Here is a 22,382-nt window from a genome sequence, read left to right as displayed (position 1 = left end):
AAGCAAGTTTGTAGTTAATATATTAAGCTGTATTTGAGTTATGCCATATACGATACATTTCAGAAATTTGTGAAAGCCCTACAATTCAACAGTTATTTCTCCAGCTAAGCTGAAACTTTTACTTGGGTGGTGGTGGCAATAGGTGATGGGGGAAGATCTGAGCAGAACCCACTCATGAGATGCAAGACAGAAAGTAACTTTGTTCAGAGAGCTGGAGGAAGTGGGGCTGATCAGGATCAGAAATGAAAAATATGAGAGAGTCTTAACGAGGGTGGTGAACCACCACCAACAGTGCCGCCTAGCGGTCAGGGGTTTGTGGCAGGTCACCTCCTCATTGTAAATATAGTCCTGTCCTTCAGTGCCCTCCAAGAGATTCCAATCCTTCCCTTTAGCCCAGGGACTTGGGATCTGGGCCTTCCCAGGCTGGTTCTCCCCCAAGGTGAAGGCTCCTGTTGTGGTCATCATGTCTTATTGGAGTGGGTAGAGGAGCCCAGGCCCACTCTCTCAACCGGACTCCAGTCCAAGGCCCAATGGTGGACAGCTACGCTCTGCATCTTAGGGTGCTATGCAGCTGCCCCCCTAAACCACTTCCTACCCAAGTCTCCTTCTCCCCACAGAATAGACCAAAGAATCCCAGATAAAGCCTTTGACCTGCACACTCAGTCACCAGCCTCTTCTTTGTAGGTTTGCTCAGGTCTGCGTTTTCTGGTCTTGGGTAATGAGCTCCTGGGTAGCACTTCCCCCACAGACCTCAGAGCAGTGCTCTTCTCCCCCCTTACACTGTCTGCCCCCCTCTGAGGTGCTCCTCTTCCCATTTTAAGCCCTGTTTCCAGCTTGTACAGGCGGGCCACCTTGGCCCAGATCTGTTCCTTAACCCCTTGCCCTCCAATATGGGGTTTGAACACCCTATCACAAGGCACTTCTGTGGCTTTCTCAATAATAAAACACAAAAGGTGAAATCCTGCCTCTTTTGAAGTCAATGACAAAACTCCCATTGATTTCAGTGGAGTCAGGATTTCATCCAAAGAACTTGCCTCAAAAGGAAAATGTTATTATTAGAGTACACTGCACAGTAAAGCCCTGCATGGGACTATTTTCTAATCCCAGTCCTACCTGCTCCCGCTATTATGGCAGCGGGTCCCGTGGGACCCACAGATCCCAGTCCAGCTGTAGGGCTCTACATTAGTCCTACGTAGAGCTTTGCTGTACAGTGACAAAAACACATTTAAGCAAATAGATTTGTATCTGCATCGATACTTTCTATGAGGAGTATATCATGTGGGGGAAGAGATTATTTGATGGGTAGAGGGGCAATGGGATACTTGTAGCTCTGTTTGATAACTGCTATATTTTAGCAATTTGTCCTCATTATAAGTAATTGGCAGAATGATATTTTATGAACGAAGAGCACTGTCTGGGTACATTTTTATAAACCTTGCACTTACAGTTATATTTGCGTATTCCACTATCTTCCCCATCTTTAATCTGATCTTCTCTTAATCCACAAACCCTCTCAGGAGAACCTTCTAATTATGATTGATTTATCTACATGTAATCACATCATCTTTTTTCTGGCTTATTAGTCATAAAAACTGCATGTGCAAATGGGAGAATAATGAGATCGGGTATTATTAGACATATCTGAGTAACTAACTGGTTCTAAGGGTGGAACTATTCTTTTTTGTAATATTTCCTAAATATTTCTGTTTCTCTATATGAATAAAGATTCAATCTTAAAATCACATCTTGTGTCTAGGCTCCTGGAAGACAGCAAACTGTCCTGTTGTCTGCCTGTCTCTTGCAGAATGTTCTTTTCATTCTTCTTAGTATAGAACCCCTGACAAGGATTCTCTGCCTCCCTGGGACAACTGGAGATCTCTTTGTGGGCATACTTGTTCTGTTTATAGCTTGGGCTGAGCAGCGACCCACAGGTGTGTTCTGCACACCTTTCCATTCCATTCAGCCAGCTAGATCTTCCGAGATTCCTTCCATAGTTCCCACGCTGCAGACCTGGTAGTGACCAGAAACCTCCAGCTGTGTGTGAAGCTCCTAGCTCCAGGTTTTCTTCCCTTTGGTAGTCACAGTATGCCCATTCCTTACCTGCCTCTGGCTGTGTAGAACATCATCTCATCCTTTTGCCTCTGGTGGTTATCAACTGTCAAACCTCCTCTCTCATTTCCTCTCTCTCTCTGTTTCTTTGGTGCCCAGTTCATTTCTTCTTTGAACCTGAGTTAGTGATGTTTCCAAAATCTGCTCATCCAAGAACTCCTTAGATTCTCCATAGTATCTATACTTGTCCTTCCACTCCAAGAACCCTTTTTTCCAGCACAGTCACAACTTGTAATTCATACCCAGGAAGTTCCTTTCTCTGGCTTCAGTCAGGAAACAGAACATGGCACATCTGTTGCAGGTCACAACCACTGTTCCATCACTAGATCATGGTATCGTGCATTGTACTATACGTAGAAAGCTAGCCTCTGACACTCCTCCTCTAAACCCCCTCCTAAACTTCCCTTTGCCACTACTGTGAGGTAGCGGAGTCACGGAAATCGAAATTTAAAAGGAATAACAACACTCCAGAAGGATTTAAGGCAACTTATTGACTTCAGGAGGACTACCCAAATACTTAAACTTAAGAATGTGCTTTAGTTCTTTGCTGGATCAGGGCCAAGATGCTCAGAATCTGGCACACCTGAGTGCTAAGATCATTAGCCACTGACAACTTAAATAAATTCCATACCACTGTTTATAACCTTTGCTGCTTGAAACATCCCTGAGAGGAGTGAGAGAGAGAGAGAGCAGGAGAGTTTCCTCCTTTTAGATGAAGTGCACGGGTGAAATCCTGGCCTCAGTGAAGTCAATAGCTCAACTCTCAGAGTATGCCTACACTGCAATAAAATACCTGTGGCTGGCCTGAATCAGCTGACTTGGACTCACAGGGCTTGGACTACAGGATTATAAAATTGCAGTGTAGCTGTCTGGACTCAACCTGGAGCCTGGGCTTTGTGACCCTCTCCCCTCGTGGGGTCCCAGAGCCCAGGCTCCAGCCTGAGCCCGAATGTCTACACTGCAATTTATAGTCCTGCAGTCCAAGCCCTGCAGCTGACCTGGACAGATGCAGGTGTTTTATTGCATTGTAGACATACCCTCACTGACTTCAATAGCACCAGGACTTCAACCCCGGTGTCAAATACAAACATATACTTCTGCCCCTGAAAGAACATATCATAGCAAAAAGAGAGACTTTTATAGATTATCAAGACTCTGTTCTGCTTAAGAGCTTTTCATTGACAGCAAAGACAATATTTTGCCATTAACTGTGACTTAACATGCTTGCTCTATTTCTGGCACCTCGATCTTTTTCTTACAAACACCAGAATATTATCCCCAAACACCCCTTCCTTCCCACAAAAGCTAACATTTTTGTATCATTGTTATTAGTCATGCCCAATAAATTATGTGAACCAAAGACATGAACTGAGCTGAACCATGCTAAAATTAGTAACAAGCAATAGCCATGCCTATAAACTAGGGCAACGTGTGTGCGTGTGTGGGTGAGAGAGAGCGAAAGAGAGAATATAATTTGACAGATGAATTTTAATTCCCAGACACAACAAAGGCCAGATCCTGTGAAACTTTGCTTGCTCAAGCATATCGACTGGCACACAGCAGTAAAACTTTGAAGGATCAGGCCCTAAATTTATAATATTATCAATACAATTGGCAGCAACAGCAGTAATATTTAGTCTAGCACTAAGTTAGAGGAGGTAAGAGACGATGATAGAATACTAGCGCAACTGCCATTACTGCATTTTCCATCTCTTTTGCCCTCCTTCGGTTTTCCATTTTGTTGTCTGATTGATTTTTTTATCTTTTCTTTTCTACACCAAACTTTTGTATGTGAGCAGGAAATAATTGTATAAAAAAGCCCTTTCCACCTCTTATGAATTCTAGAATGTAAGCAAAAATGGACCCATCAGCACAACTCAGGTTTATCATCCAAACAGATGAAATATTTAATTGATTTCAATCGGAGTTGCAGATTCCTACCACCTCTGAAAATGAAGCCCTTATTTAGGTGCCTAACTTTAGGCACCCAACTTAGAAAATATGTGCTTTGGTGCATAAAATATAATGAGCCTTAAGTGGTACTCTGGGTCAAAGACAGTTTTGCAAGACTCGAACCATCAGACTGCATTGACCAACCATGCAAAGCCTTACTAATTGCTGAAAAGACAGAGGAAACTCTTACTGTATAAAGGCAATGGGGATCATGTGTGTCTTCCTCGCCCACTGCCTCTAGTTCATAGTCTTCATATAAAAAGAGACTCAACTAACAAAATGAGGGATTAATCAATTTGCATGAAGGCACAATTTAAATACTACCAAGTTGCAGTTGTGTTTGGAAACATGTTGCTTTAAAAATAAACACAAACACAAAATAGAAATTGCCCTCTGGATGCAAATATCAGCCAGTGGTCTTTGTTTGTGTGGGGGCTGTGGAGGCTGTCTTCTATGTGATGTGTTGCTGAACTTTAAACATCCTTCTTTTTTGGCTTATACAAAACTATCAGTGTGAGTAATTACTCTTTTTTTTCCACACCAGTGTCTAAGTTGCTAAATGTTCATAATATAATTGTTTGTCAGAAGAATGCTCCCCGGCAAGCTAACTGAAATGATAACTAGGGATGAAATTATAGAATCTGAAAGAAAAGACGAGATACTAATTTGAATTTCCTTTGATAAAGAACGTTCACTGAACATTTCCGTTGCAAGAAAATTATGCTGAATCAATTTAAGTTTATACCAAGCAAAGTGCAAAGGCCATCCATTGCTGTTCTGATACTAGTTTGAGGAATATCCATCAATTAGCATCGAAGTATAAAAAAATATAAATACTGCTTTGTCTTTTTATATCAATTCATTCTATTTTTTTAACCAGGGTCGGACATATGATTCTCTTAAACAAAACAGACAATAGTAAAAGCACATGGGACGACCATATTTATAGTATCTTTAAAAGCTAGATTTTAACTTGTCATGGGATAAAACCCCAAAAAGCAAAATTTGTGTTTTAGTTGTACCCCTAACTCCCTGATATCACCCTCTAGCTTAGCCCAGCTGAATTCTTTTCTATACAAGGCAACATCTACAAGGGAAATAATAGAAACCCACCCCTGTATCTTCATTTATAAATAGGTGTCCAGATCCTCACCCCTGACCAAGAACTAGGAGGAGATAGTGACTACAAAGGTGGCTTAAAATAACCTTTGTAGCACAGAGGAGAATTTGGCCCAGGGAACTCTGAGAGGAAGGTTATTTCACTGAACTAACATAATTCACCCTAAGCTAATCTTTGTTATTTTCTGAGTGCAGTAATTTGTGTCAAACTGCACTCAGTTTGGCATAGTAATTGGAAGGCAGCTATATCTTATGCATCCTTTAGAGTTTTAGCTAGGAAACCTTAGCTGGCAGGCAAGTTTGTGTTGCTCTTTTGAGTTAACACAGGTTGATTGGATAACTTACTATGTGCCTATGGAAGAAACAGCTTTTAATGTCTTTAATTCCAACTTTGAAATGGACTTTATTGGTAAAATAATAATTTTTTGGAAAATTTCCATTGATCCAGTATTGGCAAGGAGAAACTCAATTCTGTGACAGTTGACTATGTTTCAGTTTCTTTTTAAACTGTGTAATTTATTTTCAAAATCCTTTTTAGTCACCCTTAGTCAATAACCTATTAGTGGAAAGCAAGAAGGAGAAAAGTAGCATTCCTCTAAATGGAAAACACTCAGAATCTCTTACCAGCACAGTCACCACACGCAGAACCACCCCACGCATGTTATTCTCCAGCTTTCTGTCTGTTAGTGACCCATTCAGACCTGTGAGAGGATTCCAGCAGCCAAGCTGAAAAATAAAATATGATTTGTCACCTCATTGTCCATAACATTTTGTCAGCCATTCCTGTTATGGAGCTTTAAATGGGAGCAACAGAAAGCCTTCCAGAAACAACAGGATGGAAAGTCAAAAGGGCGTTTGCCCATAGATTCATTTTTAAAATGCAAATTAGGAATATCAGTTTCTGCTTTTAAATACCATGTGCAGTGTATGACATCATCCAGGACAGCGGAGGATATTCATTGCTTTAGAAGGGTGAGGACTTCTGAATTAACGAGGAACATTTAAAATGTGAGATGGCTATAGCAATACCTACACCTCACTTCTAGTGATACACTCATTGGGAAAATAGTCGCGAACATAATTCTAGCATGGTGTCTGCTGCAGCACCTTTTCGAGCGGAACTTTGAGGAAAAGAGTTACATTAGCTTTAATTAAACCGCATATCGTTCATTGAGAAAGAAATGGTTGCCATATTTAACTGAGCTGAAAGCCCCATTTAAAGATGATTGAGGGAAAGACCATCTGATGGGCAAACCATAGTGTCCCTGGAGGATCTCTAATAGATGATGCAGAAAAAAAGAAAAGAATACCTGCTTACTTTGTACCAGTGCTATCATTTTCCTTGGGCTGCTATGGATAGAGGCTTTTCCTTGCAATGATTAACTGCTTTTTAATCTCAAATCAGGAAAATTACTTATCTGTAACTTGACTCGTCTGAAAATATAAATTGCCTGCATTCCTGGGCAATGGTAGCTGTGTGTCCTGTGCACAGAAAACCTGCTTGTGCCTCAGCACCCTCTAGAACCTCTAGTAAGTTTGTTCCTTAGTGTTCCTAAATGATTTCTTGGAGCACCTGTGTCTCAGAGCTCTAGGTTACCAAGAGCCAATTCAAAACCCTATAAAAGGACTCCCTCTAATTTAAATAGCCTTTGGAAAAGGGTGCACTCTGGGTGCACTAAAGGGTGCACTAAATGCACTCTGAGGGAGGGGAAATCTCAATACACCAGAACTGAGGCAGTGCCAAAATCCCCTTCTCAACCTGGATATCCGTATCCATGCAGCGAAACCAACTTAAAGTTTCTTAAAGAAATCAGCTCTTAGAGAAGTCATTGTAATCGACTGGGAACACCAATGATAAAGGCTGCAAAAGTGGCAGGCATGGCAGAGTGCTGGAACCGTATGGAATAGCTGGACAATGGTACGGAGAACCTTGGCAGACTGTGGTGAGAAAAAAAACTTAAGAGGTTACTGAGATACCAGAATTTGCTCTTTGTATAAGATATAACTAACCCTTATGAGAAAGTCCTACAGAATTTAATCAATGATTATATCCTTTCCATAGAATTTTGTAAACCAACTCATAGAACTCCCCAGCAGGGATACGTGTAACTTATAATTTCTGTAGAAAGACTATCATGGTCTACCATATCCTATGGGTTTTTAGCATATATTTTATAGAGGCCTATTTAATTTGCATACAGACCTAACACATTCTCTAAGACTTATCTGAAGAAACTGGTGCCTCAAAATCCTTTGTGGGATAGTAGAGAGGTCAGTCTCACACTTGAAGCCCAAGACTCCATGAGTAGGAATCTAGGACTAGATCCACAAAAGGACTTGGGAGCCTAACTGCTGCTTTAGGCTCCTAAGTCCAACATTTGTGCACTTTTGAGATCCTCAAATCCAACACTCAGCTGTCACTTAACCCTCCAAATGCCAAAATTCCCAGGGTGTCTAAGTTCCTGTTAGTAAAGTCCCTATGGCTCCTCCGGTGCTGCCAATGGGCATGCTCAAAGAGCGCCCGAGTCCTGACGCTGCCCAACTGCTTGGCCCTTTAGCTCATGGAGAAGCTCAGCAGGATTCTTAAACTAGGCACTTTCCCCACATTTCACCTGCAGGGCCTGATTCAGTGGGTGTGCTCTGAGTACACCTACTAGATCAGCCCAGCTCCCACTCCCCAAAAATCCCAAAACAGCTGGGGTCAAGCTGGGCATTTTGGGGGCTAGCTGGCACATATACACACAAGTATATCCAAGAGTCGTGTGGTTAGAACATTCACCTAGCATGTGGGTGACCCATGTTTAAATCCCCACTCTACCAGAGTTGGAGCAGAAATCTGAACCCAGTCTTCCACACCCCAGTTGAGTGCCCTAACCCCCAAACTACTGGATATTCGGGGGGGGGGGGGAATTTCTCTCTTGTCAAAGCTTGTTCCAATTTGTATAAATAATTAAATATTCATTAGATACTAATGCCCTTCTCCTTGGGATTTCCACTGGCTAGCTTAAGCTTCTGAGAATCCCTTTCTTAGGTGCCTAACTCTTTCCATACAATGCATGGGGAGCCAGGGGGTCTAACTCAGGGCTGCGAATTCCGCTGTGCAGTCGGGCGCATAGGAATTAGGCATTGCAACACCTAATTCCCCTTTGTAGCTCTAGCCCCTACTCAATATCTTTAAGATTTATGTTTTTCCATACCCTCCTGAACTAAGAACATGCTCAGCATTGGCCCATTTCGGCTCCCACTGAAGTCAATGGGAGTTTTATCATTGACTTCAAAGGGAGCAGAGTTAGCACAATGCTGAGCAATCTGTGTTGATGTGCCCTTACTATTACATTGCAGCATGTTTGTTTATTATCTTCCAGCACCATTACCTTTCTGGTAAGCTTCACCAAGCAATCAGATTCAGTTGAAAACCATATCTGTTAATCCACATTACTAGCCACAGCACAATGAAGGGTTTTAATTCAAAATATTTACCTAAGTGTAAACATTTTGTCATAAGATGAATCATTACCGCCTTACAGTGTTAATACAACCAATCGTTCGATAAAGCCTGCATTTTGTATTCCAAAATATTTTAGAAAATGGTGTCAATTGCTAGGTTCAGCTGTAAAAACACATTAAATTCATTCAGTGATATGTCATTCTTAGTTATATAAAGAAATTAATTAGAACTTAGAGCTAATTAACATATCCAAATGTGCTGAAAGTCTAATTGCCCAAGATATTGTACTCTTGCCAAATATAAAACCCTATGAAGTTTGAGAAGAGCCTTTGTTCCCTTCTGAGGTCAGCTAAAGTCCATTTATAATTATGTTCATTAATGTGTACATTTTGTATAAAATTAACTTTACAGCTCAATCCTTTCTAGCATTTTTTTTTAAAACAATACCACTATGAACTAAGCAATGGAAGTTTATCATGAATCTCTTTTTCATTTTGTATTCAATTATGCTTATTTAATTTTCAATTTAATTATTCCTTTTATCCAGTATAGTCATGCCCAAGACACATGAACAGACCCTTGCCAAACTAAACGTGATGTTAATTTCAGGGATGGCATTACTGAAATTAGGTGAAAATTAATCAACTTTTTATTGATGATAATTTGAATGTATCTTTGCAGCAGGAGTGACCATATCTATAGCTGAAACAGAAAGATATATTACCAAACTTTGAGCATCCTGCAAATATTTCCCTTCAGCCATGCCACTGGCCACACCAGTTTCACAAAACATTTATTCTGTTCTCACCTGCTCTTCTTAAATACTGCTCTTGCCTTGTTATACAGTTAAAACGACAACATAAGTCAACCTTTTATTAAGCAATACAGCAATTTTATGTTAATTCTGGGTTGATCTGTATAGCAACAGCAGATGTCAATATATGGTTGATGGGAAATGTTGACTAAACACAGTATTCATCTTTGGCATCTCCAGATGGATTCTGTGATTTAGAGTGCTTTGCACCTTAGATGTTGTTTCTTTCATGAATTTTCTTGACAAGTGTCATTCTGGTACACATTTGGAGATAGACTGATGAAAGTTTTAAACTTGTCAGTGTTTCACTTCATTTATGATGTCTTTTTGATCATGAGCCTTGTAGCTCAGTTCCTCTTCCTGTTGTTACCTCTGCTTGCAAATATTTCTTTTATTTCTCTGTCAGTGTTGATCACTTCTCTTTCTCTCATGGGCCATTTCTACATCAGCAAGAATTTTGGCCTCTGTGGGTTGCCAGTTGTGGAAGGTCTGTGATTATCAATCTTCTTAGATTAGTTAAAAAGGAATATTTTTGCAATTTCAGGACACGTCATAAGAAACGTGATAAGAAACTTGGAACAAAATTAAATGTGCAACACATTCACGATAGAATCCCATGTTCTGCCTACTCATCTTCTCTGCCACCTCCATGGCCATATATAGAACACAAATATTTCTTAGTGAATTCTATTGGATAGACTTAGGGAGACTAATAATGTTTCAGAGTGGCAGCCATGTTAGTCTGTATCAGCACAAACAACAAGGAGTCGTGGCACCCTAGAGACTAACAAATTTATTTGGGCATAAGCTTTCGTGGGCTAAAACCCACTTCATCAGATGCATGGAATGGAAAATACAGTGGAGAGGTATAAATACACAGCATATGAAAAGATGGGAGTTGCCTTACCAAGTCAGAGGTCAGTGCTAACGAGCCAATTCAGTTAAGGTGGAAGCGGGCTATTCTCAACAGTTGACAAGAAGGGAGGAAAAATCACTTTGTAGTGCTAATGAGTTCAATGTAATCAAGGTGGCCCATTTCAAACAGTTGACAAGAAGATGTGAGTATCAGCAGGGGGATAATTAGTTTCTGTAGTGATCCATCCACTCCCAGTCTTTATTCGGGCCTCATTTGATGGTGTCCAGTTTGCAAATTAATTCCAGTTCTGCCGTTTCTGGTTGGAGTCTGTGTTTGAAGTTTTGTTGTTGAAGAATTGGCACAATTTATACCTTCAAGTCAGTGGGACTGCTATGGGTAACCGCATGGCCCCACAGTATGCTAACATTTTTATGGCTGACTTAGAACAACGCTTCCTCATCTCTCGTCCCCTAATGCCCCTACTCTATTTGTGCTACATTGATAACATCATCATCAACTGGACCCATGGGAAGGAGGCTCTTGAGGAATTCCACCAGGATTTCAACAATTTCCATCCCACCATCAACCTCAGCCTGGTCCAGTCCACACAAGAGATCCGCTTCCTGGACACTACAGTGCAAATAAGCGATGGCCACATAAACACCACCCTATACCGGAAAGCCACTGACTGCTATACTTACCTACATGCCTCCAGCTTTCATCCACACCACATCACATGATCCATTATCTATAGCCAAGATCTAAGATACAACCGCATTTGCTCCAATCCCTCAGACAGAGACAAACACCTTCAAGATCTCTATCAAGAGTTCTTAAAACTACAATACCCACCTGGTGAAGTGAAGAAACAGACTGACAGAGCCAGAAGGGTACCCAGAAGTCACCTACTACAGGACAGACCCAACAAAGAAAGTAACAGAACGTCACTAGCCATCACCTACAGCCCCCAACTAAAACCTCTCCAGCGCACCATCAAGGATCTACAACCTGTCCTGAAGGATGATCCCTCACTCTCACAGACCTTGGGAGACAGGCCAGTCCTTGCTTACAGACAGCCTGAAGCAAATGCTCACCAGCAACTACACACCACAAACAAAAACACTAACCCAGGAACGAAACCCTGGAACAAACCCCGGTGCCAATTCTGTCTGCATATCTATTCAAGGGACACCTTTATAGGACCTAACCACATCAGCCACACCATCAGTGGCTCGATTCACCTGCACATCTACCAATGTGATATATGGCATCATGTGTCAGTAATGCCCCTCTGCCATGTACATTGGCCAAACCGGAGAGTCTCTACGCAAAAGAATAAATGGACACAAATCTGACATCAAGAATTATAACATTCAAAAACCAGTAGGAGAACACTTCAGTCTCCCTGGACACTCAATAACAGACTTAAAAGTGGCAATTCTTCAACAAAAAAAACTTCAAAAACAAACTCCAAGGAGAAACTGCAGAACTGGAATTAATTTGCAAACTGGACACCATCAAATGAGGCCTGAATAAAGACTGGGAGTGGATGGGTCACTACAGAAACTAATTTTCCCCCTGCTGATACTCACATCTTCTTGTTAACAGTCTTAAATGGGCCACCTTGATTACATTGAACTCATTAGCACTACAAAAGTGATTTTTCCTCCCTTCTTGTCAACTGTTGAGACTAGCCCATTTCCACCTTACTTGAATTGGCTCGTTAGCACTGACCCCCCGCTTGGTAAGGCAACTCCCATCTTTTCATATGCTTTGTATTTATACCTCTCCACTGTATTTTCCACTCCATGCATCTGATGAAGTGGGTTTTAGTCCACGAAAGCTTATGCCCAAATAAATTTGTTAGTCTCTAGGGTGCCACGACTCCTTGTTGTTTGTGCTGATACAGACTAACAGGGCTACCACTCTGAAACCTGTCACTATGCAAGGCACTGAATTTAGCCATATGAAGTGGAAATCCATCAACTTCATGAAAAAAACTCATGTCTGTCTGTATCTGCATCACCTTCCTTTCCAAATGCAAACAGATGGACATCATACCAAAAGGACTGAAGGTAAAAAAAAATCCATTACAATCAACATAACACACAGACTATGGTGAGAGATTGTGCCACACACTCTCAAAGAAACTGTGGAACCACCTGATTAACATCCTATACAGGAAACAGGGGAAGATCAAGTCAGCCATAAAAATGTTAGCATACTGTGGGGCCATGCGGGTACCCATAGCAGTCCTGCTGACTTGAAGGTATAAATTGTCCCCAAATCTGAAATAGTTGTGGGTGAGGACAAAGTCAAGCCACCAGGTTTGCCGTTACATTATCAGGATACTGTTCCTGACAGCTTGCTCTCAAAACTGGAAACTCTCATAAAAAAGAACCAAGCTTCCACACAAACTTCCTTGTGGCTGGACCATACAAGAAGTAGGTCACGAAACTATCTAAAATCCTACATGCCACAAGGGGCCTCAACAGTGGTCCGCTTAACTCACCCAACAATATTGTTAATCTATCCAGCTATACTCTTAGCCTGGCAGAAGAGTCTGTCCTATCTCGGGGCCTCTCCTTCTGCCGCACCACCCCCACGAACATGATACAGTTCTGCGGTGACCTAGAATTCTACTTTCGACGTCTCTGACTCAGGGAATATTTCCAACACACCACTGAACAGCACACTAACCCACAGAAACTTTCCTACCAATGCTACAAAAAGAAGGATTCTGCGTGGACTCCTCCTGAAGGTCGAAACAACAGACTCGACTTCTACATAGAGTGCTTCCGCTGACGTGCAAGGGCTGAAATAGTGCAGAAGCAGCATCACTTTCCCCATAACCTCAGTCGTGCAGAACACGACGCCATCCACAGCCTCAGAAACAAACTCTGACATCATAATCAAGAAGGCAGACAAAGGAGGTGCTGTAGTCATCATGAACAGGTCGGAATATGAATGAGAGGCAGGGCAACTCTCTGACACCAAATTCTACCGGCCATTACTCTGATTCCACTGAGGGTTACCAAAAGAATCTACACCATCTGCTCAAGAAACTCCCTGAAGAAGCACAGGAACAAATCCACACAGACACACCACTAGAGCCCCGATCAGGGGTATTCTATCTGGTACCCAAGATCCATGATACTCTCACTTTCTTGTCAACTGTTTGAAATAGACCACCTTGATTACATTGAACTCATTAGCACTACAAAAGTGATTTTTCCTCCCTTGTCAACAGTTGAGAATAGCCCACTTCCACCTTAATTGAATTGTCTCGTTAGCACTGACGAGCTTAATTGAATTGGCTCGTTAGCACTGTATTTTCCACTCCATGTATCTGATGAAGTGGGTTTTAGCCCACAAAAGCTTATGCCCAAATAAATTTGTTAGTCAGGTGTCACAAGGACTCCTCGTTGTTTTTAATAATCTTTTGGCACAGAGTCAACTCAAATCTACTGATATAAACCCTTTTTGTGATCACATTGTGTGATCATCATTAATAAAAATAAAAATAACCCAATAATAGTAATGTATTACTTTAATGTAGTGCATGCCATCCTAACAGATCCTCAAGTGCTCTACAAACTTAGAGAGACATAAAAAATACCTACGAATCACTTAATCCAACACTGCAGCCACCCTCTGAGGTTAAATATGGCATGCACATCAACACTACACAATATTTTAGGGTGGGACACAATTAATAGAAGCTGCAGGAGGAATTTGAGACAAATGTCATTACCACATCCACAACTGGAATTTGGTCAAGACACCATGATTGACATGCCTCCTCTAACACAAAGTTCCTTGGGATCTTCAAAGCACAAAAGTGATCAAGTTTTTATAAGCCATCCAAAAGACAGCATTGCTAGCATCATTCTGAGGAACTGGTTTCAAAGTAATTCAGAAGAAAGTCACTTATTGAATAATCAGCATGACTTTCTTCAGCACCACGGTGTTTCCCTTTCAAGTTTCTGCCTGGCTGCAGATGGTTAGTTTGTAAGCTTTTATGAGATCATAACCTAGGGAGGAATAAATGCTATCTTAAAAGGATGAGCATAAATCCTTCCTGCCTCCACTCCAAACTCAAAACAGTGGAAGAACAGAAGCCTTCAGTTACACAGGAATAAACTTTAAACTCTCCCTAGCTGATATGTGTATGGCAAAGACATGAAATTGGGTACACAACAACAAATAATAATGGAGGAAGCAGCATGAAATGATGTGGGAGCTTATTTCTCTAACATCTATAAAGTTTGCTATTTTAACTTTAGTCTGAGCAATATGCTGGAATAAAAAGGAACATCCATCTAATTTTGTGTGAAAAGGAGGTTCTTAGCCCTTAGGGGTGAGGAATAGAGTCTCTTCAGGTGCAGAGATTCAATTCAAGGGTAACCCTAGTTCAGGTCTGTGAATTTGGCCCCAAGCAATGAAGGGAAATGGCTGTAGTGGCTCAGCCATATTTGCAGCAAATAAATTGATTGGATAGTAAAGTGAAACCCTTAATCTTCCAGAGCTTGATTAAAGGGACAAGTGGCTTCATAATGATTTCATATGAATATTGTATAGTGGCAGTTAGAATTTTTTCCTAAAATTATGTTAAATATTTACTGGAGCTTAGACAACAGTCAGCTAGTAACGGTGATATTAAAATCTCATAGAACATATTTTGTTTGACACACTGGTTAATACACTTATATACAGTGCATATAGCAGTTCTTGCGTCTCCTACACACTGCATCGGAAAAGCTATCGAGTTCTGTACATGCAGTTCATTTTTTCACAGTTGTTTTATTCATTTAATTTGCCTTTAGGCTAAAAGGCACACCTTGCACCCTTGGGCTTTGCACTGCTATTTTCAAGAAATATTAGAAGTTAAAAAAGAGAGCACAAATACCCAAACCTAGTTTTGTTTCCAATAGTTTCTGTGGATTATAATAGTCTTATCTTTAGTATTGTATCTTGGAGCCAAGTACAAATTGTCTAAATAAGAGTTTCTTTCTTTAAAGCCATAACACATGCCTTTGGGACTTCGGTACGCTGGGGGCTGTAGTCACCTATGTCCCTAAAATGATCTGAAAAATCACAATTGGAGCAAAACGGCTGAAGAGCAAGCTGCAGCTGGCTGGGTCGGCAGCTATAAGAGAGGCCCTCTACCAGGCTAACAAAGGAAACCTACATTTAAAAAAAAGATTATGCGGCATCCTGTGTCTGTGCGTGATATATAAGCTGGGATATGGCATCCAGTATACAGAGGAAAGGAGCAGAAGTGGTGAGAAGATCATGTCTGAGTGAGTGTCTCAGAAGAGTGATAGCTGGCAACTCTGGCTTAAGTGTTTATAAGATTTCACTGCATGTTGGTTCCGAGGGTTCATGCTATCACATGTTCAATAGACCACAGAGCAAAAAAAAGCTTGTCCAAAATAACTTCTTGTGTGCACGCGTGCAAACACTGCCTTCAGGCAGTAACACTTCTTCTGGAACTGTAAGAAGATTAATGAATACCACATCCATTGAAAATAAGCTCACTGATGTTTGCATATTTTATGGGATCTTAATAGTACCAAATAAATTCAGGTTTGTATAAAATTTAAATACAGTCACTTTTGATTCTTAATTGCAAATGCTTGGCTCCAATCTCATTAAAACTTATAATAGCTTAAAAAGGCATCTGCTAGCTTAAATCATTTAAGTTCTAAAGAACATTAAAGTTTGTAATTGAACTTTGCCCCTTTCAAGATGTGCCACACTGCATCTTTATGAAATCAAAGAAGAAAAGAGCTCAGACAAAGATACTATATTCAACTCATATTAGATCACAAGTTATAGGATATTTGTATCATAGTAAAACCTTTGATCAAATCTGATCAGTGGCAAACAATGAGAAGTACTGTTTTTCAGTGAGTTCCGTGAGCTCCCTCTCTGCAGGACACAATGAAATGTGCAATGTACCCTTCAGTTTATCAATTCCCTCACAGTAGAACATTCTTCAACAGTCTCTCTGCTCACCACTCTACCGAATAAGGTGCATTTGGCGGATTTGAGTTTTCAGAAAGGGCTTGATCAAGTAGAACAGCAACATGAAATATTTTCTCTGTTGGAGGGCTCAAAAATCTAGGGCCACAACTTAAAAAAAAATAAGGATGTTAATAGAAAAGAGCAAATGCAGGAAGCACTGTTTCATTCAAAGAGCACTAAGCATATGAACAGGTTTCCAAAGAAAAGCCATCCAAGTAAACTGTATGAGTAAGACTAAGGCCATGTTTACACTACTACATATGTCAGCAAAACTTACGTTGCTTGGGCTGTGAAAAACCACCCCCCTGAGCAACATACATTTTGCTGGCATAAGTAGTAGTATGCATAGCACTATAGCAGCGGGAGTCCCGCCAAGATTGCAACTGACGCTCCTTGGGGGTGGTTTAATTGTGTCGATGGGAGACCCCTCTCCCATCACCATAGAGCAGCTACACGAGAGGTCTTATGGCAGCGCACCCGCATCAGTAGAGCTGTGCTGCTGTAAGATCTCTAGTGTAGACATAGCCTAAGCAGCAGCTTGGCACTTTTCTACAGACAGAAGTGTTTGAGGAATACTGCTGCAAAGCAGGGAGCCTGGACCTTTATTTTCTCAGGTGGAAAAACACAGGTCACAGTACACAGGCAACAAATGTGAAATTCTAATGTTCTTGAAAGGAGAACAGGTTTTACATGGGAGTAATGTACCAGCTAATCCTGAACAAAGATAGACACATAACACAAGGAGCACAGAGTAACTCAGTCCTGCCTTACACAGAGCATGGGTGCACTGCCATGAAATTACTCCTTCTTAACAGCACATGTACAGCCGAAGTGAGCGTGTGGAGCAGAGCACTTTATTTGCATGCTGAGGAGTGCAGTTATATCTATGTCTCCTCAGACAAACCCACTGACCTCTCACCATCCCTTTCTTTAAGCTTTATTCATCAGAGAGAGGGAATGATTAAATTTGACCAAATGCATCCCTGTATTCACATCTTACACAATAATCTTTGTACAAAAATATGCCTTGTGAGGTAGCATCTGAACACTAATAACTCACTGGTCAATAATATCATGATAAAATGTGTGTAGCAAGATTATATGTAAAGTTACAAAATATACGCTGAAATCATGACTGACGTGTGTTTACCAGACAAGTCTGCGGAGTGAGTAAACCTGTTTCAAAGACAATGGACAAACTGATGCTTCTAGCCAGGTGTCATCAAAATTGATGGGAAATCACCTGTCAAGAGGCCATTTTTTGGCAAGGAAAAAGTGCTGGAATTAACAGATTTGCATCTTCACAAACAGCGGCATGGAAGCTCTTTCACCATCAGACTGTTTTCAGCCCCTAAGTTAGAACAAATTTCATGTAAGGGTATCCTGCAGGATAATGCAATTCAAATGGTGACAAAACTAAAAAAGTGAGGGGCAAAACCACCCCAGCTTATCTCTCTCCCTATCCATCTCTCTCTCTTTCAACTAAGGAAACAAACAAAACAACCTTTGGACTTTGAGAGCATATCCTGATCTGAAATTTGAGCAGCCCTGTTGCTGGGAACCTGTGGTAAGAATTTTATCGTGAACCAAGTCTAGTTTGTTAAGTTTTAGCACTAGGAAGCATTTTATCTTTATTTCTCTTGTAACCATTTCTGACTTTAATGCCCTATGCTTGTACCCACTTAAAACCTCTCTTTGTAGTTAAATAAACCTGTTTTATTCTTTAATCAAAACTAATTCAGTGTTGTGAATTATGTGGCTAACTCCATTTGGAGAAGCAAACTGTTGTACACTGATCCCCTAGAAGATCAATGGAACTAATATATCTGGATTGTCCAAGAGAGGGCTGGACAGTGTAGGACACACATTTTTGGGAAAATCCAGGACTGGGAGTGTGTTGGGGTCACCGTGCAAATGGTAACCAAGGCTGCCGGAAGACAGAGTGTGGCTGGTGTTTGGTGACAGGCTGTTAGGGTCAGAGGTGCTGGCCCAAGGCTGTGGCTATACACAGACACTAACAATGTGTGATCTACATGCTGGCAGGCTGTTTGTGAGTGACTCAAGTGGGAGTTACAGCAACAAAGCATTGTGAGGCACCTCAGGTTGCAGGGAAGACGACACAGTCCCTCACTGATCTACATTGCCTCCCAGAATGCCACAGTAAGCAAGGGGCAACAGACTTACTACTGTACCTGCAGACTCTACAACTTATTTGCAACTATACTGAGTCCACTCACAGTTGCACTGGATTGCACAACTTTGTACTCCTTGTATTCAGCATGCAAACACTTGCAGGCTCATTCTGAATGAACTGTACAGAGGATGAAATTTTTTTTTACTAGCTTGAGCCACTCCCTATCGATCATGCTTGCCCTGCATGGTTCCCATTCTTCAGGATTAAGATGTCACTGCATCCAACACACAATCCCAATGGAAAACCAGGCATGTTTATTTTTGTTATTTGAGAACCAACAGTTCACTTGGGATACGTGACATGTATTGTGAGTGTGTATAAGAACAGAGATCTCCATGACAACAGGAAACCGACAGAGTTGTCGTCCTAATATTGTTCTCAAACTCTGTGGCACACAGAAGATAACATGAAAATACGTCCAGCAGCAGTACCAGATGATAAACCACTTTCTGCTGGTTGGCCATAATCCCAAAACACAGAAATGGGAAATGTAGAGATTGAAACAATCTTTGCTTACACATAGATCAATACCCTGTTCCTAAAACTCAGGATTTATTGTCAGCGTTGGCAGAAAGAAAGAAGTTTGCTAAGTTGGATCTGATCCACGCTAGGCAGCATGATACTTGCTAGTAAATCAAAGCAGCTATTTGTCACCAATAGGTTAGAAAATATTATCCTGTTGTAGCCAAATACCACTGGGTGGGTGGCAAGCATGCCACCAATTTTTCAGTTCATTATGGACCAGATAATGCAAGTAATACGTTGGATCATATATTTACTGTGGATTGGAAGTAAAGAAAATATTTTCCCCCAGATACTTACTTAGGAGATAGTATTGATGATGAAGCAATTATCCAGTAAAAGAAAAACATGAAGCAAAGGAGTTAGTAACAGTACCAAGGAATGAATTGGATATTTCTCCAAGACCCATGCACAGAGAGAGCCCTCTGCTAATGGATCTCTTCTCTCCCATGCATGAGGGGACTAAGGGGATAACCTCACTCTCCCTTGATGCTGTGGAAGTCCCCATGTGCTCTGTTTGGGGTCCTGTATCTATCACTGGTGACAGCTTCTGAAGGGAGGAACTTCAGCTTCCCAAACCCAGACAGACTTGTTGGGAGTAAGCATGGTTCATCCACAGTGTGCTGTAGCTCAGGACCTCTGTTCTAGGGAGGTACAAGCACGAGGCCTCATAAGTGAAGGGGGTGCACTCAGAAAAGCCAGAGGAGGGGTCAAAGGTGCTGCTAGCCTTGAACCATGATAGCAGCACGGAAAGAAGACAGAATGACTGTTATATCTCATGGTGAATCAGAAAGATATCTTTCAAGGTTGCACAGGGAAGTACAGGTAGCTGTCTAATTTAATATATGAATGTTCTTTCTTGGGTGCATTATTTAGGTTGACTCAGGATGTAGCTACAGAAAGCCTCACATTATTTCATTTATCAGTAAGCATTATTACTCAATTTTACAGATAAGGGGAAAAACCAATCAACCAATCAGAGCTAAAGCACCTTGCCTAAGCTGACACAACGTAACAGATGGGATCAGAACTCAGTTGTTCAGCAATCCCATTTCACTTACTAACCGAGATGACTGGAGAAAGTTGTTACATCTTTTGGAGCTACTATGTTCTAGCTCCCAGTGTTCCAGACAGTAGCGGATGAATGATTTTGCCACCGGTAGGCCCAGAAATAATTGCCGCCTCCCCCCCACAGCTCACCTCCGCTCCGCCTCTGCCTCCTCCCCTGAGCGCGCTGCCGGGTCCTGCTGCTCCCTGCCAGTGATTGTGTGCAAAACAGCTTTGCGAAAGAGGGGGGAAGGGGAGGGAAACGCGGCGCACTCAGGAGAGGAGGCGGGGCTGGGGCAGGTATTTGGGGAAGGGGACCAATAGGGGCAGAGAATGGGAGCGGGGAAGGGGTGGAGTTGGGGCGGGGCCGAGGGCGGTGGGCGTGAACCGGCACTGGGGGAAGCAGCCTCTGGCTGCTATTATAAATTTGCCGCCTCTGCAAATTTGTCGGCCTAGGCGTTAATACGCCGCTGGTTCCAAAAGCAACTACAAATGCAGTTTCACTCCTTCCTCTGGGTGCAGTGAAAATGAAAATGCCTGTCATTTTTGTGGCTAATGACTGTTCTGATAAAAATCAATCTGTGCATGTGAGCAATGGCCCCTCTTCACCACTGGATGTGGCCTGCCTATCCTTTGAAGAGTGTACACGTGGATTCTACTGGACAAGGTAACTCTAAGACACTTAAATGCCTTACACTGAGACAGTGCCAATGTCATAAGAACATAAGAATGGCCATACTGGGTCAGACCAAAGGTCCATCCAGCCCAGTATCCTGTCTACCAAAAGTGGCCAATGCCAGGTGTCCCAGAGGGAGTGAACCTAACAGGTCAAGTGATCAAGTGATCTCTCTCCTGCCATCCATCTCCACTCTCTGACAAACAGAGGCTATGGACACCATTCCTTGCCTATCCTGGCTAATAGCCATTAATGGACTTAACCTCCATGAATTTATCCAGTTCTCTTTTAAACCCTGTTATAGTCCTAGCCATCACAACCTCCTCAGGCAAGGAGTTCCACAGGTTGACTGTGCACTGAGTGAAGAAGAACTTCCTTTTATTTGTTTTAAACCCGCTACCCATTAATTTCATTTGATGGCCCCTAGTTCTTATATTATGGGAACAAGTAAATAACTTTTCTTTATTCACTTTCTCCACACCACTCATGATTTTATATACCTCTATCATATCCCCCCTTAGTCTCCTCTTTTCCAAGCTGAAAAGTCATAGCCTCTTTAATCTCTCCTCATATGGGACCCGTTTCAACCCCCTAATCATTTTAGTTGCCCTTTTCTGAACCTTTTCTGATGCCAGTATATCTTTTTTTGAGATGAGAGGACCACATCCTTACTCAGCATTCAAGATATGGGCGTACCATGGATTTATATAAGGGCAATAAGATATTCTCTGTCTTATTCCCTATCCCTATTTTAATGATTCCTAACATCCCACTTGCTTTTTTGACTGCCACTGCACACTGCATGGACGTCTTCAAAGAACTATCCACAATGACTCCAAGATCTTTCTCCTGATTAGTTGTAGCTAAATTAGCCCCCACCATATTGTATGTATAGTTGGGGTTATTTTTTCCAGTGTGCATTACTTTACATTTATCTACATTAAATTTAATTTGCTATTTTGTTGCCAAATCACTTAGTTTTGTGAGATCTTTTTGAAGTTCTTCACAGTCTGCTTTGGTCTTAACTATCGTAAGCAGTTTAGTATCATCTGCAAACTTTGCCACCTCACTATTTTCCCCTTTCTCCAGATCATTTATGAATACGTTGAATAGGATTGGTCCGAGGACTGACCCGTGGGGAACACCACTAGTTACCCCTCTCCATTCTGAAAGTGTATTTATTTATTCCATTTATTCCTACCCTTTGTTCTCTGTCCTACCCAGTTCTCAATCCATGAAAGGATCTTCCCTCTTATCCCATGACAACTTAATTTATGTAAGAGCCTGTGGTGAGGGACCTTGTCAAAGGCTTTCTGGCAATCTAAGTACACTATGTCCACTGGATCCCCTTGTCCACATGTTTGTTGACCCTCTCAAAGAACTCTAATAGATTAGTAAGACATGATCTCCCTTTACAGAAACCATGTTGACTTTTGTGCAACAATTTATGTTCTTCTATGTGTCTGACAATTTTATTCTTTACTATTGTTTCAGCTAATTTGCCCGGTACTGATGTTAGACGTACAGGTCTGTAATTGCCAAGATCACCTCTAGAGCCTTTCTTAAATATTGGCGTTACATTACCTATTTTGCAGTCATTGGGTACACAAGCTG

General features: G+C 41.5%; 1 protein-coding gene across 4 annotated transcripts in view; it reads right to left on the bottom strand.

Annotated features, from left to right (window-relative positions):
• The window catches only part of GRID2 (glutamate ionotropic receptor delta type subunit 2), a 1,015,652-nt gene that overhangs the window by 196,644 nt on the left and 796,626 nt on the right, over positions 1-22,382 (bottom strand). For all 4 annotated transcript variants that reach the window (XM_074950595.1, XM_074950596.1, XM_074950598.1 and 1 more), the window contains one exon: positions 5,806-5,907. In XM_074950595.1, coding sequence (XP_074806696.1) covers positions 5,806-5,907 — 102 coding nt within the window. The remainder of the gene's footprint in view (positions 1-5,805; positions 5,908-22,382) is intronic.

The sequence above is a fragment of the Natator depressus genome, chromosome 4, assembly GCF_965152275.1.
Source record: "Natator depressus isolate rNatDep1 chromosome 4, rNatDep2.hap1, whole genome shotgun sequence".
NCBI lineage: Eukaryota > Metazoa > Chordata > Testudines > Cheloniidae > Natator > Natator depressus.
This window is presented reverse-complemented; position numbering and strand designations above follow the sequence as displayed.